At 45.4% G+C, this 23,481-nt stretch overlaps 1 protein-coding gene and 1 long non-coding RNA gene across 12 annotated transcripts in view; both read left to right on the top strand.

The window, feature by feature from the left end:
• The window catches only part of YEATS2 (YEATS domain containing 2), a 194,840-nt gene that overhangs the window by 52,308 nt on the left and 119,051 nt on the right, over positions 1-23,481 (top strand). For all 11 annotated transcript variants that reach the window (XM_085870069.1, XM_085870066.1, XM_085870064.1 and 8 more), the window contains 5 exons: positions 1,927-2,004; positions 2,297-2,515; positions 3,553-3,665; positions 3,865-4,026; positions 13,384-13,495. In XM_085870069.1, the coding sequence (XP_085726195.1) occupies positions 1,927-2,004; positions 2,297-2,515; positions 3,553-3,665; positions 3,865-4,026; positions 13,384-13,495 (684 nt within the window). The remainder of the gene's footprint in view (positions 1-1,926; positions 2,005-2,296; positions 2,516-3,552; positions 3,666-3,864; positions 4,027-13,383; positions 13,496-23,481) is intronic.
• On the top strand, positions 17,179-19,165 carry LOC147032439 (uncharacterized). The gene is made up of 3 exons (XR_015055162.1): positions 17,179-17,452; positions 17,626-17,703; positions 17,791-19,165. It is a non-coding gene; the product is annotated as an uncharacterized LOC147032439 (long non-coding RNA).

The following is a 23,481-nucleotide window of genomic DNA, read 5'->3' on the forward strand; positions in this document are numbered from 1 at the left end:
CCTCAAACGTAAAATTGGATCTGGTACTACGAGTCTGACCTCTTCTGCTGGCAGTAAACGCAAGTGTGATCGCCCTGCGGCTAAGTGTACTACGAGTTCTACAACTAAAAGCGCATCTTCCTCAAACACTGTGCAGGAATCTAGAGAAAAACGTGTCAACAGGATGTTCTTGTCTCCACAAACAAAACTCTATTGTTTCTTCCTTCGATATGCTAACAAGCTTTTTGAGAAGGGGAATCTTCTGCTCCAAAGAGACGAACCCTGTATTCATCTCCTGCACGGAGAATTGAATGGTCTTCTGAAAGATATCTTCGTACGGTTTTTGAAACCATCGGTGTCATCGGTTGCTCTGGTAAATGTACCCTTCTCTGACAGAAATCATCAGAAGAATGATGAGGACCTCATGATTGGGAACGATGCCAAACTGTATATAAGGGAACAAAGGAGTCTCAAGAAATCCACCTTCACTCTGAGTGAGTCAGACATCCAAGGTTTCTTCAGTGCAGTTCGCTCATGTTATGTGAAAGCCTGCAATTACATCTTCAAAACCTGGCCGCTAGATGATGAATTAGCCAAGCATGCTCAGGTGCTGGATGTTAAGCTACACCAAGAAGTGGGGTTTGACTGTGTGGAGTTTTTCATCAAGAAATTCCCCTGTCTGTTCAGTGGCGGTGATAGTGACATAGACAGTCTTGAGAGTGAATTCGCTCACTACCAGGCAGACGCCTCCATAGCTACAATTGCTACTGAGACAGTGAGAGTGGATGAGCAGTGGCATCGGATTTCACAGCTCACAGATCCCTGCACTGGTGCCAAGAAGTATCCTAATTTGAGCAAAGTGATGAAGGGAATCTTGGTCATTCCTCATTCGAACGCATCATGTGAGCGGGCACTCAGTCTTGTACGGAAGAATCATACTGAATTTCGTCCCAATTTGAGTGTCAAAACCCTGGAAGCTCTCTTAATTGAAAAACTAGCTCATAGCACCCCTTGCTACCAGAGAGAATACAGCAAAGACATAATCAGAAGGGCTAAAAGAGCCACACAGCTGTCACTCAGCAAAGCTGCCATGGAAAAAGCAAGCAGCAGTAGTACCAGCCAGTAAGGTAAGAAAAATATTGCTTCTTTTGTGCTTTTTGTTAATCTTTGATTGTCCCCTAACTTACTAATATTAACATACATGTAACATTAAAAAGTGCACAATTTTCCCCTTTTTTTGTTCAAAAAGTGGGAATTCTTAACATGTTAAATGCTCCAAAATAGGGCTCAGAGGGCACTAGAGAGCGTCTAGAACCCCAGAGCTTCCAGGGCCCTAAGGCGGGCCCTGGACCCCGCCGCAAGGGTCGAGCGCTCCGCGCTCGAGATGTGTGCTTCGCGCACATTATTTGGTGTCGGTTGCAAATCCTCCCTAATTCTGATTTCCAAAAGTTGGCATCTCTGCAATATATGCAGAGTAATCCACTGGCACATCTGCAAAATCTTCAATTTACCAATCTCAGAAAAATCGTTGAAGCACCAACCAAGGGCAGTCATGGAAAACGAGGACATGATGTTCACATATGGCCTGATCATCGCATCAAACATGAACATAGAAAACAATTAATTGTGATCGGACATCGTGCTTAAATAGGTAAAGGAATGAGTGCAGCATTGTGAATTGTAGTGTCAATACACCCAGTGACTTTGGCCTGAGTAATGCAGACACATTCTATAAAAATGACCAGGATTTGAAAAAACGAAGTCGAGAGAATTATCATTATTGTTATCGTCATCTTGTTCCTATAACTTAACATCTAAACAGCCATGTTTTATTTTTTGTCATGCAGAGGTGGAGGCTCATTGATCAAAGTTATTTATGTGATAGATTGTCATTGCTAAACAAGCATGGTCCAAGTTGTATTCATGTGATTTTAATTGTTTTTTCAGAGGTTGGCGGAAGCAAGGCAGATGTTGGACAAGCTGAGGGCTTGCATCGTAGCTTCATACTATGCCAGTGCAGGACAGGTCTGGGCCAAACTCGACTTCATATATCACGGTCACACTGAATCTTGAACTGCATTCTTGACTGTCTGTGTTCCGAACAGTATTTGGATACTCTTCAGTAAGTGTTAAATCAGCTGACCTGTAAGAGTAAGCGAGTGATATCTTCAGTAACAGAGACTTGATAAGTTACAAAATGTTAATCTGAAAACTTTAACTTTTTGATTTAAATCTTTTATCTCGGTCAGAATATAGTGCATAAAGCTCTATTTAAAATGTAAGGCTTCATCTTATCTCCTTCACATTCTTCCCTTAGAATTCTGACCCATCTAAACGAAAACCAGACCCTGCTGCTCTCAATCATCCAGCCGTCCGCAAGTACCTGAAGCCTCCATCTTGCCCCAGCTCACGCCCAACCTCACCCACCCTGGAGGCTGGAGCAGAGGGGCCAAAGGAGAAACATGCCAAGCTAATCAAGGGTGAAGAGAAGGTTGAAGATGAAACGCAACCATCTTCTGCAGAAAAGCTATGCCTGGTGATTTTGTATGCAGCAGTCATTCGAAATAGGACTAGAATATAAGACCCGTCGCTTCGCTTTGCTGACGGAAATACCAATCTTTGCTGTGATGGCTAATCAATAGGGCAAGAATCAAAAGGATTCCTGGGAGTGTGGGGATAACCAGCATCGCAAGTTGGCATTTACAGTTTTGCCACGTGTGCCCATGTACCTAAAAAAAATTAAGAAAAAAAAATTGCCATCACAAACCTTCCTGGGATTTCCCTGAATCCACTGTCGTTGGATTTATTAAAATCCGTTAAGCCATTCTCAAGTTATATCATGACAAACAGACAGACACGGCTCCTTTTATAATATAGTCGATTGTTATAATAACTGGAAAATGGATATGAATTTCAACTTTTTGGTGGCGATAATATGATGTAGCCTGTTAAGGTGAGACATAAACAGAGAACAGCATCACTGGTGTATCTTTCACACCAAGCTGAAATAGCAGGCTTGGGAAAAAGCAGTTCCTGGGCAAAGGTAAATGCTCAGTGGTTTGCCTTTGCCTTCCCAGCTGTCGGTCAGGGCAGAAATTTGGAACTTTGCTGGGGAACCAGTGATAACTCGCTTATTATTTGTGAGAGACCGTTGAATCTTTAATATCCACCAACGGCAAGTTCTGGCAAATGTAGCTTCCACCTTAACGTCCTTCCGATGGACGGTGTACAACCTTACATGCGAAACACCAGGTTGACCGTTTGTAGCTGGGTCAAGATTCATGCACATTTTCGGCTACAGGATTTGAAAGTGGTTTTTGCAAAAAAACTATTACTTAGGATATTATAATGAACCAAATAGAGTCAAAAAAAACATGCTTTTCATTAACTGTACACTTATTTAATGTGCAATCAGAGAGGGTTTTCAAAGTGAAGATATCATGTTGATCAGACACAGCCAGCTTAGTGAAGGATGTGAGAACCTGAAGAGAAGCAGTGTCTTGGTGGTCATGTGATCAAACAAGATAGGTAGTTTGATATTTCTGAGTCTGTGAAATTGGTTTTGTCCTGCAGGTCAATGTCACTGAACCCACTGGATCTAGTATGGTTCCGGCCCCATTGCCCCCACCTGGGGAACCCAGCCGCCTTCATGTAAAGAAAACGATAGTCGTCGGAAATGTGTCCAAGTGGGTTATTTTTTTCCTTCTTGTAACTCTATTATACAAAGCTCTTATTTTGCTTCATGTCCCATTTTCATTTCTCTGTCCTGTTACTGTGATGTAGCCCAATTTTTTTTTAGTTTCATGAACTCAAACCTTTATTTCTTTCTCTTTGTCCTTTCATTCCTATACTTTCTCAACCACATCATAACTTGCATTGTCTCAGGTACTTGAACCTTCACTATTGTGAGCCTGAAGATGCCGCAACACACAAGTGGATGGTCTATGTCCGGGGCCCTCGTTCAGCCCCAAGCCTCGCTCCATTTGTGCGTTGTGTTTGGTTTTTTCTGCACCCCAGTTACCGACCTCATGACCTCGTAGAAATCAGGTATGTTGCTGAATGTATTTGCTTTGCTGTTCTTCTCATTATGATTCTGTAATTACCGGGTTTAATCACATATAGGGTGTCCCAAAAAATATACAACTTTTCATCTGCAAAGAGGATGGTCATAACATATATTTTTAAAAAAGATATATGGCTGAATAGAAATCTGAAAGGTTGAAGTTTATTATACCAATGTCAAAATTGCCACCAAAATTTAAATTTTGGTATAGAATCGTCATTTTCTTTTAGACCACATGTTCGACGTAGGCTCCACGTTGTCTGATCACTACCTGCAAACGTGTTGTCATGTTCTCCATCACTTTGGGAAACGTTTCCTGAGGAATGTTCTGGATTTCTCGGTGAATGTTTTCCTTCAGCTGATCAAGAGTCTGAGGCCTAGGGTTTCCATAGATCCTGTCCTTGAGATACCCCCACAAGAAGTCTGGAGGAGTAAGGTCAGGGGAATACGGTGGCCACTCAACGTCTTCGTAGAGGGAGATAAAGTGGCCGTCAAAATGTTGGTTGAGAAAACACCTTGTTTCACTGACTGTATGGGGCGGTGCCCCATCCTGCTGGAACCACTGGGTTCTCATCTGGATCAGGTTGTTTCTCCTATGGGCCTGAGTACGTAGCTCAGGCAGATAGAATTCCTGAATCATTTCGCGATAGTTCCTCTGGTTTACTGTGCAAGTGCGTCCCTGGTCATCTTCAAAGAAGTATGGACCAATTATCCCAAACCTACCAACCAACCGCCACCCACATGGTGACTTTGAGAACAGATCGAGGCACCAGTTCAGTTGATGCATTACCAGGATTTTCAGTTCCCCAGTACAGAAAGTTTTTTGCTTGTTTACCTTCCCGGACAAGTGAGCATGGCATTCGTCTGTCATGTGAAGTTTTTTGAGGAAGTCTGCATCTTCTTCCAAACTTTCCTGAGAACCAATTTGCAAAGTCGAGTCGTTTGTGTTTCTGTTGATCAGTAAGCACCGTTTCCATTTGAATATTGTATGGAAAGGCATGAATGTCTTGGCGAAGGATCCTCTGAACGGTGCTCTTATGAATGTTTGTCTCGGCAGAAAGTCGTCGAATCGATTTTTCTTGGACTCTGAACAACCGCCTGTCTCACCATTTCCACATTTTCTTCACCACGACCTGTCCTCTTCCGACCACTGTGACCCTTGTGAAGGTCACAGATGGTTTCCACATTGGAAAACTTTGCGATGATGCACTTTATTGTCCGAAAGTTTGGTGCATGGCGCAAGTGGATACCGAAATGTCTCGAGTAAAGATGTTGCACCTGTATGACACTTTTCGTGTGGTGCCAAAGTTCAACAATTTTTGTCTGTTGTTGTACGGTCAGTCTTGGCATTTGCTGGCGCTTGCTTGGTATCAAAATAAACTTCAGGGTCTCTGCAACAAGAAATGAAGCATCAGTGACAAAATTACTGCTTTTTTAGGATCAAACGAAGCATTTTAAAAGTTGTATATTTTTTTGGGACACCCTATATACTTGTTGATTTTCTCCATTATCTACCAATTTGAGTTTCCTTGCATCTAATGTTTAATTCACACATCATTCTTAACATTGTTGTCCTACGTGTATAATGTGTGTACCAGTTCCTCAGCCTTCGCTATCTTGAATAAAAACACCCATTTTTGCACTTTCGCATGTAGCTTCCTACCTTCCCTTCACCTGCCATTATACTGTTTCGAATTCGCGCCCGCCGGCGTGCGAACGGCCGCTTCCCACTACTAGTAGCCGCTCGCCCACCGGACGGACAATTCAGTCGTGACCTTCCGGAACAATGCCAGAACCCTGTCACGGGTGGGTCTTCAACCCCACCACGGCCTAGCCAATTTTCTACCCGCGCAAAATAGGGTCAATCGCCGAATATCGATATACCTAAGTACCTGCGTGGGTAGCCTACCAGGAGACCATACCTCAGCGCAGGTCGGCTTGGACACTAACCGCTCAAGCGGTCCGTTCCGTTCTGCAGTGATAACCGAGCGGGTATTATTGCCCGACCTCGCCGGATCCAATTTTATTTAACGGGTATTTAAAACCCAACTAATATTCCGAGATGCAATATGGCATTTCAATGGGGAGAAAGGAGGACGCAACAAACGGGGTACATTCACACAAGTACATTTATTTACAGCACGTACACATATACAGCCATGCACGTATGCATTCAATAAAGGAAAGCACTACAACCGACTATAAGCAATTTATGTACAGCCACTTATACAGTTTTACTTCGCAAGGAGACGGCGCCACCAACATTCATTCGAAAGAAAAACCCAAGGAAAATAAAAGACTACCCCCACAGACAGGGGAGTCAGACAGGGTCCGTAGACCTTTATGGCGTGGGACTTGGCAGACCGAACAAATCCCACGAGACCGTTGCAGGTTACCTGCACCCTCGTGTGTAATGGTGGGTGAGCTCTCTCTCCGGCGTTCCTTGCACGAACGCGCAGGTCCGCACGACACAGCTGGCAGAGTGGTGCCTCCAGTCCGCGTCCCCTCCGCGACGCCCGGACTCTCCACCGACTGCAAGCTCCAACGAGCGGGTCGCTCTACTGACCGCTTCTCCAAGACCCAGACGGGCAGAAGACCACGAAGCGCCGACTGACACTGACACTCTGACCGACCGCCCCCTGACCTCTTTAGCGGCGCCTCCGTGTACCCTTTTATTTCCCTAGCGCCCCGCCCCTCCCTTCGCGGCGCGCCGGGGGGGGGGGGAACATTCCAACAGAGATCGGCTGGATCAGTTGTTGTTTCCCAGCAGTCATTCTTGTTTACCAGAGAAATCGGGGCGGGTGTTGAGTTCTAACCGTCATTCTTGTTTAACATAGAAATCGGAGCGGGGGTTGTTTTCCAACCGTCACTCTTGTTTATCAGAGAAATTTGGGCGGGAGTTGTTTTCATTCCCCTTTTGTGTTCGTGGAGATGTTGACGGTTGCTGGCGGAGTGGTGAGGATGGCGTGGTTGTTGAGAGGAAGGTGTGGTTGTGGTTGGTCCAAAATAACGATAGGAAAAGAAAAACACTATCTCAAAGAATCACAGCCCTGTGACACGAATAATTCTCATTAAACAACGGTGGGGAAATCTAAATGAACACAGACTTACCGGAATAACTGAATAAGGACCTTTATGGTGTTCTGCGAATTTCCACAGTCGTAACACTACCCCCTCCCCTTTTTACAGACTCGTCCCGAGTCGTCAAATTTTCGTGTGCCATCATGTGTAAGTTTCCCCGAGTATGATTTACCTTTGTATCCCTGAGTGTGACATTTAGTGTATTCGTGTCCCAAAAGTAAATAACCTATGGGCTGAGTCACCAACTAAACAAACCCACTCATGCAGACGACTTAACTAATTTGCCGGCGCTATGACACACATGCAGGGGGCGCAACTCATTTACAATTACAACTTATCCTTAACCTTATGCATTTTACACTAAACCATGGCCCAGGATTGATGCACTGTAGGAAAAAGAAAAGCAGGGAGCCAGGCTGCTCACATGCAGTCTCTGGATCATGAAATAAATGCAGGTGCAGGGAATGTGGCCGGCTGCGCAAACGCAGTCCTAGGCCTCTCCCTTGAATGAGCGCAGTGAACACAAGCGGTGCACGGGCTGCACAAATGCAGTCTCCGTGTGCGGTTGCCTACAGGGCAGTCCCTGCAGAACAGTGAATGGCGCTGACTCAAGCAACAAAAGCAATGTGGATGGATGGATGGATGAATTAACACGGTGCACGGGCCGCCAATGCGGTCCCTTGATGCGGCTGCCTACAGGGCAGTCCCTGCAGCACGCGCGACGATCTGACTCAGCATGGCAATGAATGGGGACAAATGTAAAAGGGCAGCATGCATGGGGCCAAGGCAAAGGCGGGCAGACAAGGCATGGAATGGCAAGGCAAGGCCGTTGCAGCAAAACCGTCCGGTGGTGAAGCTGACCGGCACAGGCCTTGTAGCAAAACAGCCGGCAGATGATCTGACCGGCACAGGCCTTGCAGCAAAACAGCTGGCAGATGGAGTTGGCCGGCCTCTTGCCTTGTTCAAGGAGGTTGGTGGAGGGAGTGCGGTGGTGCTGGCCACTCGGAAGACGGGCTTGGACCTACCCTACTGTCTCCCTCCCAACCTATCGCCTTTGCCTGTCTCTGTCCATACGCACTCCCTTAGTTTGCAAAACAAATTTAGCCCCAACTTATTTTTTTGTTTTATTTTCTTTTTCTTTTTACTTCCCTCAAAAATTCGTCTACTAACCCCCTTTACAGTCTCTGTTCGGCTAACCTATCACCTCACCAAGCCTACTCCCAACCCCTACGTTCCCTTCCCGGAGGGGAATAAGGAAGAGCTAGCATCCAGTGTCGAGGCCCAATTCAAGCCTCAGAAAGGCCTCCTCAGATCTCAGCGATCTATTAACCCAAGGTGGGTCCAGCGGCCCACAACGAGAGCGAAGGGATGGATGGTGCGGAGGGGTATACTTCCTATCTACCCTAACATTTATTACTCCTAAACTACCCCGGGCTTTCCAAAAGCGCCTGTCGCTTAAACTATCGATTCTATCAACCCAGATTCCCATCGCCTGTGTTGGTGTCCTGACAATTTCGGGCCTCCCCCTAGAATTTTCCCTCGTGCCCTTGCACGGTTTCCTGGCTGGGAAGCGTGGCTCCCTTGGCAGGAACTACCCTCTGCCGATTCTCCAACGATGACACCCCCGGGCACTACACTGTCGCCGAGCCTACCAGCTCCCAAAACACTGGGGAATGCCCTCCATGGCAACTCCCCTGAAACGCTCACCTGGCAGTCTGGCGCCCCGGGCCCCTTCCTTGGGTGCCCGTGCCCAATGCCCTGCCCACGCGGCCAATGGCGCCCCAGGCCCCGCATCATGCGGGCCAACCATGCCCACTACACTATCCTGGCCCCCCATGGACCCTTGGCCTACCGCCATCGACTAGCCCGGTGCCCGGGGTACCCACGAAGCGATACTCACCGTTCACAGCCACGCTCCCAGCCCGTCAACAGGGCTCCTGCACCCCTCCAAACAGGTTTCGAGCCTACATTCCCACCAACAGCAAGACGACCTCCATTCTGTCAATTTGACTAACCCCCTAACTCACTTTACACTGACCCCAGGGTCCCTTGGGTGGGAATCACTCCTCCCCCCAATCACTCAGCGCACCATGCATTCCACATTCGCTCCATACACTCAGGCCCGCTGGCCTCACTCACTCAACATGTTTCTATTTTTCACTTCATTTCTCACATTCCATCGCTGAACTCTGCCATCATTCTGACTACATCCCCTAACTACCTCGTGCTCCCACGTCGTCCCTTACACTACAGCACGTTCCTTTTATCATACGTAGTTAAGCTACGTCCCCTCTACACACTCAACGTCTGTCCATGTCTCCAAAAATCACATACTCCATCCTAAATCTAATCTGAACTTCGTCGACCTAATCCATTCCACGGGCCCCATGAGGACTTATCCCTGCCCCATTGAGCCGGTCTAGCTAAGCTAACCCATCCCCCTAACTAGTTGTATCCTGTGCCCAGGCAGGGGGGTCTTCCACCCCTTGCCCGGGAATCCTGTTCACCCGAAGCGAGGCTTGCTTTTTTTTTTTCCTATGCGCCACCAGCGCTGAAACTCGCAACCTGTGCTCTTTTCCCGTGACGTCATGGCAGCTGTTCGTGCACCTCATCCCTTCTCGGACGGTACCATCCGGCAGGGATCTCCCCTCCTGCCGGATTCCAACCATACGTGGACCCTTGACGTCACCCTGCGCATTAAAAACAAGCCTCGTGTTTCGAGGGGCTCCCCACACGAACACATGTGCTCGCCCGTCGGAGCTTCACACACACGCTCGCGTGGATAACCCATCCGGTCCAAATCCGTAATCCAGCCTACCTTCTGTCCGTCCGCAGGATCGGCAAATCCACCGCGTGCGTTTCCGGACCGGGCTTCACTCCCGCAGGCACGCACGTGGCGGCCTCGTGCGTACCACAGCACGGACCCCGTATGCGCTGCCGTGCAAACCCGGCACGGTCCCCAATGCAGCGACGTCCGCCACTCGGCCTTTGTCCACCGTCAGGCTCCGTCGTCGTCGCACTCTCGCGCACAAATTCCCACGTGCCACAACACTCACACACCTCGAGATGGCACTCGCACTCGGGTATGCAGTTGCGTGTTCCCGCATGCCAGCCGCCATCTCCCTCACATACAGCGACCTCACACACGCGGTTCCTCTCACACACAGCCGTTCATTTACTCGCGCCGTTTCACTCGCACACACCTTTTCACTCAAGCTCGCTATTTCACTTACACACACTGTCTCTTCTACACATCGTGCTTCTTCCACACATGGTGTGCTGGGAGGCACGCACTTCGGCTCACTCGCAACCTCGCACACCATTTTACTCACACACGTGGTCCCTTTCACACAACGCCTTTCACCCACGCCATGCGCGCTTTTCAGCATGCATTTTGCCACACTCATATATATATATATATATATATATATATATATATATATATATATATATATATATATATATATATATATATATATATATATATATATATATATATATATATATAATACACACACAGGAACAATCACGCTGGGGATTTGTGCCACAAGGGGTTCCGGGGCCTTCACAACCCCCAAGCTTCGTGTGCACCCGTCCACAGCACTCGCCCCTTCAACCTCGCTCGGCACGACCGGACCCGCCTGGTCGTGATCCGCCTCAAGGGGGCATATTCCCTCCCCTCGTTCCTGAAGGAGGCTATCCAGCTGCTCGCACCGGGTCATGACACATTCTGCCAGCTCGCCCTCATGGTCCCTCGCTAACTCAATGTGTGTGTGCTCGTCCTTCACCCCTGTCTTTATCGTGTAGTCTCTCCTCTACTTTTTCTATCTCCCTCGTCTCTGGTGTTCTTATTTCCGTTGTCTTCTTTATTATCTCCCTCGTCTCTATGTGTCTCGTGCACGTCTCCGTAACCCCACTTAATTTCTCCCTCTGTGTCACCGTTAATGTTTTCGTCGTTGTTACCTCCACGTGTCTCGTCCTTCACTTCCCCCGTATTATTTTGTCCTTCCCCGCTCCCATCGCGGTCCGGACCGCCGTTGCACTCCCTTCCAGCTCGTTCGCTCCAACACGTGGCGTCGCCATTATGCCTGCCTTGCAGGCATTGCCCCACTCGCCACATCTCACCCTGCAGTGTTTGCATACTTTCATCCATTTTGCCGTTCATCTTGCATGCATTTTCATCTATTTCGTTTTTTATTTCGTCCATTTTGCACGTATTTGTTTTCATGCCTTCCTCCATTTTTCACGCATTTTCATTCATTTTGTTGTTCATTTGTTGCATATCCCCACTCATTCCTGCCAGCATGGCGAATAGCTGAGCCATGTCGAGTGCACTCGGCTGAGCCGATTCGGCAAGGATCGGGGGGGGGGCTTTGGCGGAGGAGGGGAGGGGAGGGGGGGTGTCATCCACCGCGGCCTCTATCCGCTGCGCCCATTTCGGGTTCTGGGTTCGATTGTGGGGTGGGGGGGGGTTGCTCCTGCACATCAATGTCCTGCTCGGGGATTTCATCCTGAGCCATGGATTCTACCATTTCGAAATCCATATCCCCCTGCTCCGGTTCACCTTGGAACGCCATCTTGCTTCTCGGAAATAATTTTCAAAACGCTCAATTTACTGGGAATCGAGGGTTGCTCCACACACCCCTGATCCGATTCCCGTTAATTTAGTTGCAGGCGGGGTGGATTCGAATCCCACTCCTGACACCAGTGTTACGAATTTGCGCCCGCCGGCGTGCGAACGGCCGCTTCCCACTAATAGTAGCCGCTCGCCCACCGGACGGACAATTCAGTCGTAACCTGCCGGAACCCTGTCACAGGTGGGTCTTCAACCCCACCACTGCCTAGCCAATTTTCTACCCGCGCAAAATAGGCTCAATCGCCGAATATCGATATACCTAAGTACCTGCGCGGGTAGCCTACCGGGAGACCGTACGGGCAGGTCGGCTTGGACACGAAGGTCCGTGGTCCGTTCCGTTCTGCAGTGATAACCGAGCGGGAATTATCGCCCGACCTCGACGGATCCGATTCTATTTAACAGGTATTTAAAACCCAACTAATATTCCGAGATGGAATATGGCATTTCAATGGGGAGAAAGGAGGACGCAACGAATGGGGTACATTTACACAAGTACATTTATTTACAGCACGTACACATATACGGCCATGCACATATGCATTCAATAAAGCGAAAGCACTACAACCGACTATAACCAATTTATGTACAGCCACTTATACAGTTTTACTTCACAAGGACACGGCGCCACCAACATTCATTCGAAAGCAAAACCCAAGGAAAATAAAAGACTACCCCCATAGACAGGGGAGTCAGACAGGGTCCGTAAACCTTTATGGCGTAGGACTTGGCAGACCGAGCGAATCCCACGAGACCGTTGCAGGTTACCTGCACCCTCGTGGTGCGATGGTGGGCGAGCTCTCTCTCTCCGGCGCTCCTTGCACGAACGCGCAGGTCTACGCGACACAGCTGGCAGAGCGGTGCCTCCAGTCCGTGTCCCCTCCGCGACGCCCGGACTCTCCACCGACTGCAAGCTCCAACGGGCGGGTCGCTCTACGGACCGCTTCTCCAAAACCCAGACGGGCAGAAGTCCACGAACCACCGACTGACACTGACACTCTGACCGACCGCCCCCTGACCTCTTTAGCGGCGCCTCCGTGCGCCCTTTTATTTCCCCGGCGCCCCGCCCCTCCCTTCGCGGGGGGGAGGGGGGAACATTCCAACAGAGATCGGCTGGATCAGTTGTTTCCCAACCGTCATTCTTGTTTACTAGAGAAATCGGGACGGGAGTTGAGTTCCAACCGTCATTCTTGTTTACCAGAGAAATCGGGGCGGGAGTTGTTTTCCAACCGTCAATCTTGTTTATCAGAGAAATTGGGGCAGGAGTCGTTTTCGTTCCCCTTTTGTGTTCGTCGAGATGTTGACGGTTGCTGGCGGAGTGATGAGGATGGCGTGGTTGTTGAGAGGCAGGTGTGGTTGTGGTTGGTCCAAAATAACGATTGGAAAAGAAAAAAACACTGTCTCAAAGAATCACAGCCCTGTTATACGAATAATCCCATTAAACATGGAAATCTAACTGAACACAGACTTAACGGAATAACTGAACTCAGGACCTTTATGGTGTTCTGCGAATTTCCACAGCCATAACAATACGAAAGACTGATCTTGCATCCCCTCTCCTACGCAGTATTTTTTTTCCTTTGTTAGATTACTTTATTGACTATATTTGTACATTCTTCCATGCCAGTGAGCCGCCATTTCACTTGACCCGTCGCGGCTGGGGTGAATTTCCAGTAAGAGTGCAGCTGCACTTCAAGGACCCTCGCAACAAACGTCTGGACATCATCCATCACTTAAAGGTACCTTAACCAGCCTCTTCCAGCAATGCTCATGCTTTTATAAACTTGTGTAGTTGAATTTTTTTAGTTGTGTAGTTGAATACATACAAAACTACATTTTGTGTAGTTGAATATCATTAGTAGGAATGTGACATGCCAGCAGAAACACAGAAAACTGCATTCCTTATTTATTTTATCATATCCTTGTTACATCCACATATGAAAGCAAGTTTAGTCAAAAAGTATATTGTTACGTATACTGGGATTCTGGTGTCAAGAGTTCATTCAGACAGTGATAAGTGTTTTTGTGTCATGACATTTGTTATCTTAGAGGGGTTTTAATTACTTGCCAAGTACTGTACCGTTGAAAGTTAAAAGCATTACGAATATGGAGCGGTGAACACTAAAAACCCATCAGATTACCTTTTTTCCTGCCTGTTGCTCCATTCCTTCTCCACGTTTACCCTTGGGAGTTTTCTTGCGTTCATGTAATTAAACTGCTTGTGCCTCTGTTAATTGGATGGGCCGTACTCACGTGCACTCAAGTCCTGGCTGGGGATGTATGGACAGGAGAAAAGCTACCATGTCCTCAGCAAAATTGATAATAACTATTGGAATGATGACCGTGCCGGTAGTGGTATTCAGCAGAGGTAGTGGGAGAGTAAACATTTTTCACAACAAGACGACAAAAAGAAAGTTGACATGGGGGTTATGAATAATATAATCCATGGTGTAGGAACTGGCTTAACAAACAGACAAGACATCTTTGGGTGATGTTATCAACAAACTTCATTATCCTGGTTTTGGGCATTCAAAAGTTTGTTCTAAATAAATAAACTACAGGAAGCACTTGAAGACCATGTGGTTGCATCAAAATGAGGAGCCCTTGAGGATCCGGAAGACAAATTATGCACTGCCAAGTTGGTAATTACTGTATTTTCCGGTGTACAAGCCGCACTTTTTTATCGGCAAAAAAGGGTAAAAGTTGGGGGTACGTTTAATACATGGAGTAAGAAAAAAATCGCTTAAAAATGATCAATGCTGAATTTAAATTATATTCCAAATGAACACTTTTGTAGCGGTTGGAACTACTGTTAAGCTCAATTCCGCTGTTTAAATTTTGAAAATCGGTTCAGGTGAAGAGTTTGTACAACGTTTTATTAACCGTATGCGGACATTAAATAAGTCACACTCGGAAACGTCCGGAGACACCCGTAGACACCCTGAGTTTATGTGCGTGGCATATATAGAGCCTCACGGCTCTGAAAATTCCATTAAACACAAAAGAAGAAGAAGAAGAACACTTGGTCTCACATCAAAAGAATATAATTATTCACAATAGCTAGAGTCCAATAACAGAGTACCCACCTCAAATATGCTTACGTTTCAAGCTTCTCTCGTATGTCGTGTTCAAGAGGAAGACACTGCCCAAAGACAAGTTTCTAGCCGGCGCCATTGTTCGTGCGCAGCAGAAGGGGTGGATAGACGAGTGACTTGTAGTGGTGACTATCTTTTTACATGCATCATTTTCTACATGAACATCCAATGCAGGCAGAATTAATCCACCAAGCTTGTTCCTTACATGCTGACGCTTTGCTAGGAAATGCTGGATAGTGAGACGTGGTTTAAAACTAGGAATAACTAAACATCCCTGAGTACTTTTCTCTACGAGGGCAGGAAATGGATTTAGAAGGATGAAGAAGAATTGCCACGTGGGATGGTGAAGCTTGAAGAAGTACCAATACTGCTCGGTTCTTTTGGCTTGCTTTGGTTCTCTTTGTTTTCCCTCGTTTCTATCAGCGGTTCCTAACTTGCTTCCCGCGGATTACTCTTGTCGACCAGACGAACTTTCTTACTTCGCAGGCCTTTGTATTTGACCCAGGTTTTGAAGAACATTAGCTGCATCTCAATGGAATCACCACAGACGAACTTTCCCATTTCCCAAACTTGGTGTTTTCATCAATTGAAAATCAACATTTTGTGACGTGTTTCCCGCCGGGATTTTCGACCCGGATGCTGAGGAACATTGGCCACATGCATCCTGGTTGGACTTTCACCATTACTCCCGTCACTACGTTGGCTGAGCATCATGTTGACTGGGAGACTGCCTGCAATCATCGTGTGGATGAGAAAGGTCGATCTTCTGATGATCTGTGGCTGGACTGTCAAGGTGTGGGAGGACATCATCAAGCGAGCATTTCTGAAATGCTGCATCTCCAACAACATGGACAGCACAGAGGATGGCATAATTTGGGAGGAGGAGGCTGCAAATTACGGTGATAGTAATGTGGACGAAATCTACCCTGATTCGGACAAAGAAAGCATTGACACGGATTTCCTGGGATTTGGCTGAAAAGCTTCATCAAACCCAAACGGCCCTTTTCAGGGCCACAAATCCACAATAAATATGTATGATACTGGTGTGAATCCCTTTTATTCCTTTTTCTAGTAGAAAATTCCTCTTTATAACATTAAATAAATAAGAAAGAAAAATAATAATTTCTTGGTTTCCTCTCCTCTCTCTCTTCAACTTCTTGAACATGAGAATAAGATTGTTAGACGAAATTAAGCGAACTTGGGAGTTAGCATGTTGATACCCCCGTCATTTTGTTCAGTACAAAGTTAATGTACAAATGTTTTTCGATCTAGATCAGAAAATATAATGATCAATACATTCATTAATTTTGAGGGTGAAAAACATGGGCACGGTTAATACACGACCACGGTTTATATACCAGAAAATACGGAATGCCTTTGTATAAACACTAATTTGGGAGGTTTTATGATCAAAACATTTATTCATCAAAAAAACGACTGTAAAATTATATAATACTGCATACCACAATCATTTGTATTGGGATTGTAACTGTCATAGCTTTCAGATGTATTGTCATGTCAGTAGATGATAAATGGGGTTTCTGGGACACCCATTCAAATGAATGGGGGAAAAGGGAAAAACTTTCTGACTCAAGCCCCAAAAGCCCAAAATAGGAGACTGATTTTCTCCCCACCTATCCCCTTCCCTCCCATACAAGCAATTGTAAAATTGAGACTCATTTCCTCCCCCTCCCATACAAGCAAATGAAAAATTGAGACTGAAAGATTGAGACTGACTGATTAAAGCACTTCTTCCTCCCAACATAATCACAGTCCTTTTATATTTTCATTCCACTCAAAGAGCGAACCAACGAATATTTGCCCGTGTTCTACTTTAGGGAATAACTTCATTACCTTATAACATTCATTTCCATCGAGTATATATACACAAAGAATAACTTGGTTCTTGGTATAAGTGTCTTTGTTGAGCAGAAATGAAATGATAAACTTCTCTTAATGCTCTTATTTTTCATGGTCTTTCCAAATTCAACATTATGTGTTATTTTATGTAAGTTTTTTTTTTTTCTCAAAATCATTCAAAGCAAGCTGTTTCATTTTCGGTTTAAAATGAGTCAGACTGCTTGAGAACCGAGTTCTCTCGCCCAAAGCAAAAATGCGACTCATTTCCCATGTGAGACACATCCTGAAAAACCCATTGTTGTGTAATCTCCCATGATGTCATCAACAGGAGGATATTTATTACCAAAGCGAACTTCATTCTTATTCAGTCTTATTCAGAGAATTTTGAGTGTTATTCAGAGAATGGAGTATTTAGAAGAGAACGCTGACCTTGCAGATCAATCATTTTCACAAGATGAGAGGTGAGATCCTTGAACCCATTCATTATTTGTTGTTTTATACAGAATTAAATCATGAAACCACCAATAATTATGGTATGTCTTTTTCTAACAGGTTGTCCCCAATAAGAACATCGTTGATAACTGATCTGGAACAGGAGGCCTTTGAATTACACGACGAGTGGCTAAAAATGAATGACTTCCTTGAAGACATTCGATCGTTCAGAAGAGAATTGAATGACATTTTTGTTGGCTGGAAAAAAATTCTCTCACGTCCTCTGACCTTGAATGAGTTGAGTCAAAGGTGAGAAATTATCCCTCTGTCTCTCTGTGTCTTTATGTCTTTGTCTCTCTCCCTCTGTCTTTATCTCTGCCTCCGTGTGTGTGTGTGTGTGTGTGTGTGTGTGTGTGTGTGTGTGTGTGTGTGTGTGTGTGTGTGTGTGTGTGTGTCTTTGACTCTTTTTTTTTTTTTTTTAGGTTTAAACACCTGTCTGGATGAACCAAACACACAACTTAATCTTCTGGAGGAATCTGACACGACACTATCTTCTGGAGGTAAATGTTATATTTATTATTTTATTAATATCATAATATAATCGTCTTTATATATCCTAATTGGTCTTCACTCTTTGTTTTGAACAGAATATGTTGACCGAGTTTCAAAACCAAAACAAACCATCAGACTGCTGCAAAAGAAGATTTTGTTCAATGCTATTACTTTTGTTTAATTATAAATGCTTTTGAATTACAAGAAAAGAATAAAGGAGATGTAAAGGGGGCGCGGTAGGTGCGCTCCCCCAATGACCCACCACCCACTCATCCCTCTCCCCTCCCCTCCCCGTGTGTGTGTGTGTGTGTGGGGAAGGGTGGGATGAGGGGGGTGGTGGGTCAAAGGTGGGTGGGTGGGGCTTGTGTGGGTGAGGTTTGCCTGGGTGGGGCTTATGTGGGTGGGTGGAGCTTGTGTGGGTGGATGGGGCTTGTGTGGGTGGAGCTTGTGTGAATGTGGCTTATGTGGATAGAGCAATTTTTTTAAATTAAATAAACATGTGTGTGGGAACTAATAAACTAATCACTAATTATGTGGATATGATGGATGTGGATGTGGCTTATGCGGTTGGGGTTTGCGTGGATGTGGCTTATGTGGGTGGGACTTGTGTGGATGTGGTTTGCGTGGGTGGGGTTTGTGTGAGTGGGGTTTGCGTGGTTGGAGTCAAAAAGGGGCGGAGTTAAAAAGGAGTGGAGTCAAAAAAATTCCAATTTCTCTTTGTCTTTTGTAATTCCTGTGAATAAAATGAACCTAAAATCTCTTCCCTCTCAAAATCACATAATTTGTAAGTCCAAGGAACTGGACCGCCGATATAAACATTTTTTAAAAGTTAATTTGTCCATCGCTTGGTATAACCTTTTTCAAAATGAGATTTCCACCTGTATATTCTTACTATATCACCAACTTTGAACTTAGGCTTTCTGACATTAATCTCTTTCATATTATAATTTTGTGAATGTTTCTGATGGCTTAGTTTTCGTTAAGGTATGAATCGTGTCGTTTTTCTTATCTACAATGTCCTGAATTAAAGATAACCATTGTTGAGAACCGAGTTGAGTGAATTTTTAGCCGCATCTCGCGTAGCTAACGCTGGCTCTAAGAGAGCTCCGCATTGTTGTTGTTGTTGTTGTTGTTGTTGTTGTTGTTGTTGTTCTTCTGGTGAAGACAAAACCTTTAGGACTCGGCTCTTTTTTATCCAGGATCCGGATCTCCTTCAATACTAAACACCTGTACACATCCTCGCATTGAGTTGCCTTTTGAGAGCGTCTTTCATCAACTTTTAAATATATTCGGACATTTGCTTTATAATTTCGAAAAGTTCGCGTTACTATTTAAAGATTATTCCATTTAATGTGCTGTAATTTCATAAATACACGATTTTCTAGTCATGAACAGGAGCCTCCATGATGGGTCTCGCTATTGGCTCCATCAAGGCACGTGAGGAAATATCAGAAGTTGTTGTTATTGCCTTTAGGACACGGCTCTTGGACACATTTGTCCTTGTTTTATATAGTCTCTCTTTTAAAGTGCGATTAAAACGCTCAATAACAACCGCTTTTCCTTCATTAAAGGTGCTGTATAATGTCATGTTATTTTTAAGAAAATTCACAAATGTTTTGTTGTAGAACTCTGTACCCTCATCAGTCCACAATTTTTTAGGTTTTCTCTCTGCTTTTATTGAATATCTGTTGGAAAGCGAACATAAGAGTATTATCTGTTTTGTTTTTCAAAGGGACAACCCACGCATATCTACTCCTCAAATCAATAACGGTTAAAGCATACTTGTACCCTTTATCATAATTGAGTTCAATTAAATCAGCGGACCAGATATAATCAACTTCCTTGGAATAAACCTTCCTTCTATGAAACTGTGATTATTGGTTTATGTAATTCATCAGCTAATTGCTCTTCAATCTTAATGACATCATTAGAGCCTATAAGTTTTCTGAATTTCCAAGCCAAAGTTTCAATTTAGCACTGATCATCATCTTCACGATGAACTTATCAACTTTTTCTCTCAAGGTTGGATTTTGTATCAGAGACAAATTATACAACATTTCTCTATCGGCTTCATGTTTTTCTTCCAACGTTGTGCTATTTCACTAATCAATATCGTGCCTCATGCACACTTCATCAACCCTATTGATAGGTTTGCTCCACGGTTTAGGATTGTCAGCCTCATCAAATCCTTTATTCAAGTTTGTTCCTGGACCACAGAAAGAATACCCTGGTAGATGTAATTCCCCTGGTATTCCATTTGTTGTAAATTTACTTCCTGATAAAAACTTTTGTATATCTCCCCCTCGTTTGTGTTTGGCGAATTCACTCTTTTTTGAGCCACACACCGAACATGTACCTTTTTGTATAACCCTATTATTTTTACTTTTAACATACGAGATATTTTTGCTCTTGGTTTTCTTTTTACATTTTAGACAATAACTCATTTATTTATGCGAAAAATTCCGACAGTGCGAAAACCTTTTTAGTTTCCAACATGCACATTTGAATCTTAATTTTTAAAACATAAAGAATCCTTTGAAATGTCTTCACTCTCTCCTCCATTTATTGAAGAAAAAAAATGTAAAACTTTAATCAAAGTCAATCACACCAACATCATCAATAATATAATCTTTTCCTTCTTTCTCTCCTTTATCTCCACTTTCTCGTTTAAAACTTCTCCCTGAAACCGATATTAATAGTCTTGACGCATATATTTCTAATAGACTTGCCAATTCTTTGTTTTCCTTCTCGGTGCGTTGAGATTTATTTATTTTCTGTAATACCTTTAATCTTTTTATAATCTCACTGTTTTCCATATTTTTATATTTATTTATTCTCTCTCTTTCTTCCCTCTCCCTCTCCTCCTCTCTCTTCTCTCTCTTCTCCCTCTCCTCCTTCTCTCTCTTCTCCCTCTCCTCCTCTCTCTTCTCCCTCTCCTCCTCTCTCTTCTCCCTCTCCTTCTCTCTCTTAGTTTCTTCAACTCCTTCCTCATCCCTTACTATCCTTGAACCACTTTTACCACATAGAATATTGTTGCGGTTCTCGGAACCGCATGCATACAACAGATAGGTGTCCCGAGACAGTTATGCCATTAATATACGTGCAGATAGACCCCTTCCTTTTGTTTAGTGGGGAAACAAGGGAGTGTGTTGCGATGGTCTAATAGTTAGGATTATTAAATCATTTTCCACTTTTATTTCATCCCCACTCTTTTTATTTTCTTTTCTGAGGTAAATCTGCCTGCTTGCCCCCTCGTTTCATCTCGTCTACCGTAACCGTGCATCAACGTCTACCCGAAACCAGACTTGTGTGGTGAGTCACGTACGTTTTGGCGGTAAGGTGGGCAAAACTGCCGCACCGCCATAAAGGATCCGCTTATCCGCTGTATCCGCTGTATCCCGAGTCTCGTTTTCCGGGCGAACCCGAAACCCGACAGGTGCGGCGAGTCACGTACGTGGGCGGGGTGCACCAACGTCTACCCGAAACCCGGCCCAAGCTGGCGGATCACGTGAGGGGTCAGAGCCAGTCGGAACGCCCGACGCGGGCGATGACGTTAGATTCGGCATGGCCCTCCCCCAAGCCTTGGGCTCTATAAAGGATGGAGAAATCCTCCGTGTTGAGAATTGAGGTGTGTTGTGTTCGGTGTGGGTGTTTTTCACGTGGAGTGTTCCTGCTTATTGACTCCGCTCACGTCTCGCCTCGACGGCCCGCCTCCTGTTCCTCGTCTCCGCCCACATCTCGCCTCGACGAACCGCCTTCTGCCTGGTCCCGCCTACTGCTCCACCCTCGCTCTCTGGACTTCTTCACTCAAGCTCCTCCTTCGGAACACGATTTCCACACGTGCGGCTTGGACCAGAGACAACACGACTATTGTCGCGTACCGTACCATGGAGCATCCCTTACCCCGAAACGCCCAGGTACCGAGAGCATAACCTCAACTGCTCCCTCCCTCTCTGGCTGCAAAAGTCCCTTTTCATTTGGGGTTTCTTTTGTGTGTGTGTGTGTGTGTGTGTGTGTGTGTGTGTGTGTGTGTGTGTGTGTGTGTGTGTGTGTGTGTGTCTGAGTGTGTCTGAGTGTGCTGGCACCTGTCTGTTAAGTAAGCCTGTAGAAGAACATTATTGTTGTTACTCTTATTAATCTCGTATCAAGTCTGCACTGTGTCTGCTTTAGTAAGTTGCTTGTATTATTGTCGCACCACACCTCTCTCTCCTCTTTCCCTGCGCTACATTAGTCCAGGAGCAAGGACCTGAAAAAATGAAATCGTTCAACACTCCCTCCAGAAAAGGTTTGACTTGACAGGGTGGCAGAATAGACCCTATAGAACACCTCCAGGTAGTATGTGGTTTCAAATTGTGGTATCATTAAAATTCTACAGGCCATTTTACATACCAAGGGTACTTTCCAAGAGGGTCACTGTGGGCTCGCAAAATTTAGGGGAGGGGTAACGTAAACGTGAATATCTTTGTCGAGCCTGAACCAATTTTCAATATGGAAGTATCAAACAGCTGATTAACATTGCCACAGGTGTCAGGATGCCCCCAGATGCTGCTACATGCATGGTTAACTCCTACCAGATCGGCACAGCTCAAATGACAACATTTGTTGAACAGAGACTGAATACCAATGAAGTGACATTTTGGGATTCCCTGCCAAACCTGAAGATCAAAATATTTGCCACACTAAGCAAGAAGAAAACATCGAATCTAACTGATGAGAAAGTTATCACTCTTAGTGCTGACCGTGAACTCTTTGGCCACCTTCTGATCACAGGAAAGTCAAGGGACATCAATCTGAGAGAACTCCTCAGCTATGAGTTATCAACAGTGCCATTATCCCTGGCCCATTACGATGGCAGCTTGAGGAAGACCAACAAGAGCGTACTCATTGCTGAGTTAGAGAAGAAGGTAGATGTCCATCCAAAACTGCCACAAGTCACAACCAGCCAGATGTCTACGGCCCACATCGTCGATGTGATGGTGCTGGTACAGATGACAAAGTCTGCTGGTGCTGCAAACTTCGGTGAAATGGCATTCAAGTATTACAGCCTGGTTACTGCCCCTCTACGTCAGAATGGTTGTCAGCGGGTTGATGTTGTCTTCAACCGGTACTCCAGCCTCTCAATCAAAGCTGGGGAGCGAGAGAAACTAGGAACATCTGCAGCCTAAGACGTGACAATCGAAGGGCCAGCCACTCCTATTCCAAAGCAGTGGATCAAATACATTGGAAATGTAGAAAACAAAGTCAACTTGTGCGCCTTTTTGGCAGACACATGGTGCCACATAGGGGTAGAAACTCTGCTTGATGATCAACACCTAGTCATCGGTGGTGGTTTCAAGAACCCGCAGAAGTCTGTGCTAGTCATCAGAGGGCACTGCGAAGAACTGGTTCCCCTCAAGTCAGATCATGAAGAGGCAGACACGCGAATATTGCTACATGCAAAACATGCCTCTCATTATCACAACAGGATTGTGATTCAATCACCTGACACAGATGTGGCTGTCCTCTGCACCACACACTACAGAAAACTCCAGTGTCGGGAGCTGTGGTTTCGGACTGGAATCAAGGATAAAGCTTGGTATATTCCTATCCACAGCTTGGCACACAAACTAGGACCCCAGCTGTGTAATGCTTTACTCGGCTTCTACGCACTCACTGGGTGCGATTCAAACAGTGCACTCTCAGGACTCTGCAAGAAAAAGGGTTTCAATGTCTCACTTGACGGTAAAGAGCATCAGACCAGTCTGGGACAGCTTGGAGAAGAACCCGAGCTCAGCAACAGCACTTCA

This window comes from Eptatretus burgeri, chromosome 2, assembly GCF_056783735.1.
Source record: "Eptatretus burgeri isolate ZD-2024b chromosome 2, Ebu_testis_v1, whole genome shotgun sequence".
NCBI classification, from domain to species: Eukaryota; Metazoa; Chordata; class Myxini; order Myxiniformes; family Myxinidae; genus Eptatretus; species Eptatretus burgeri.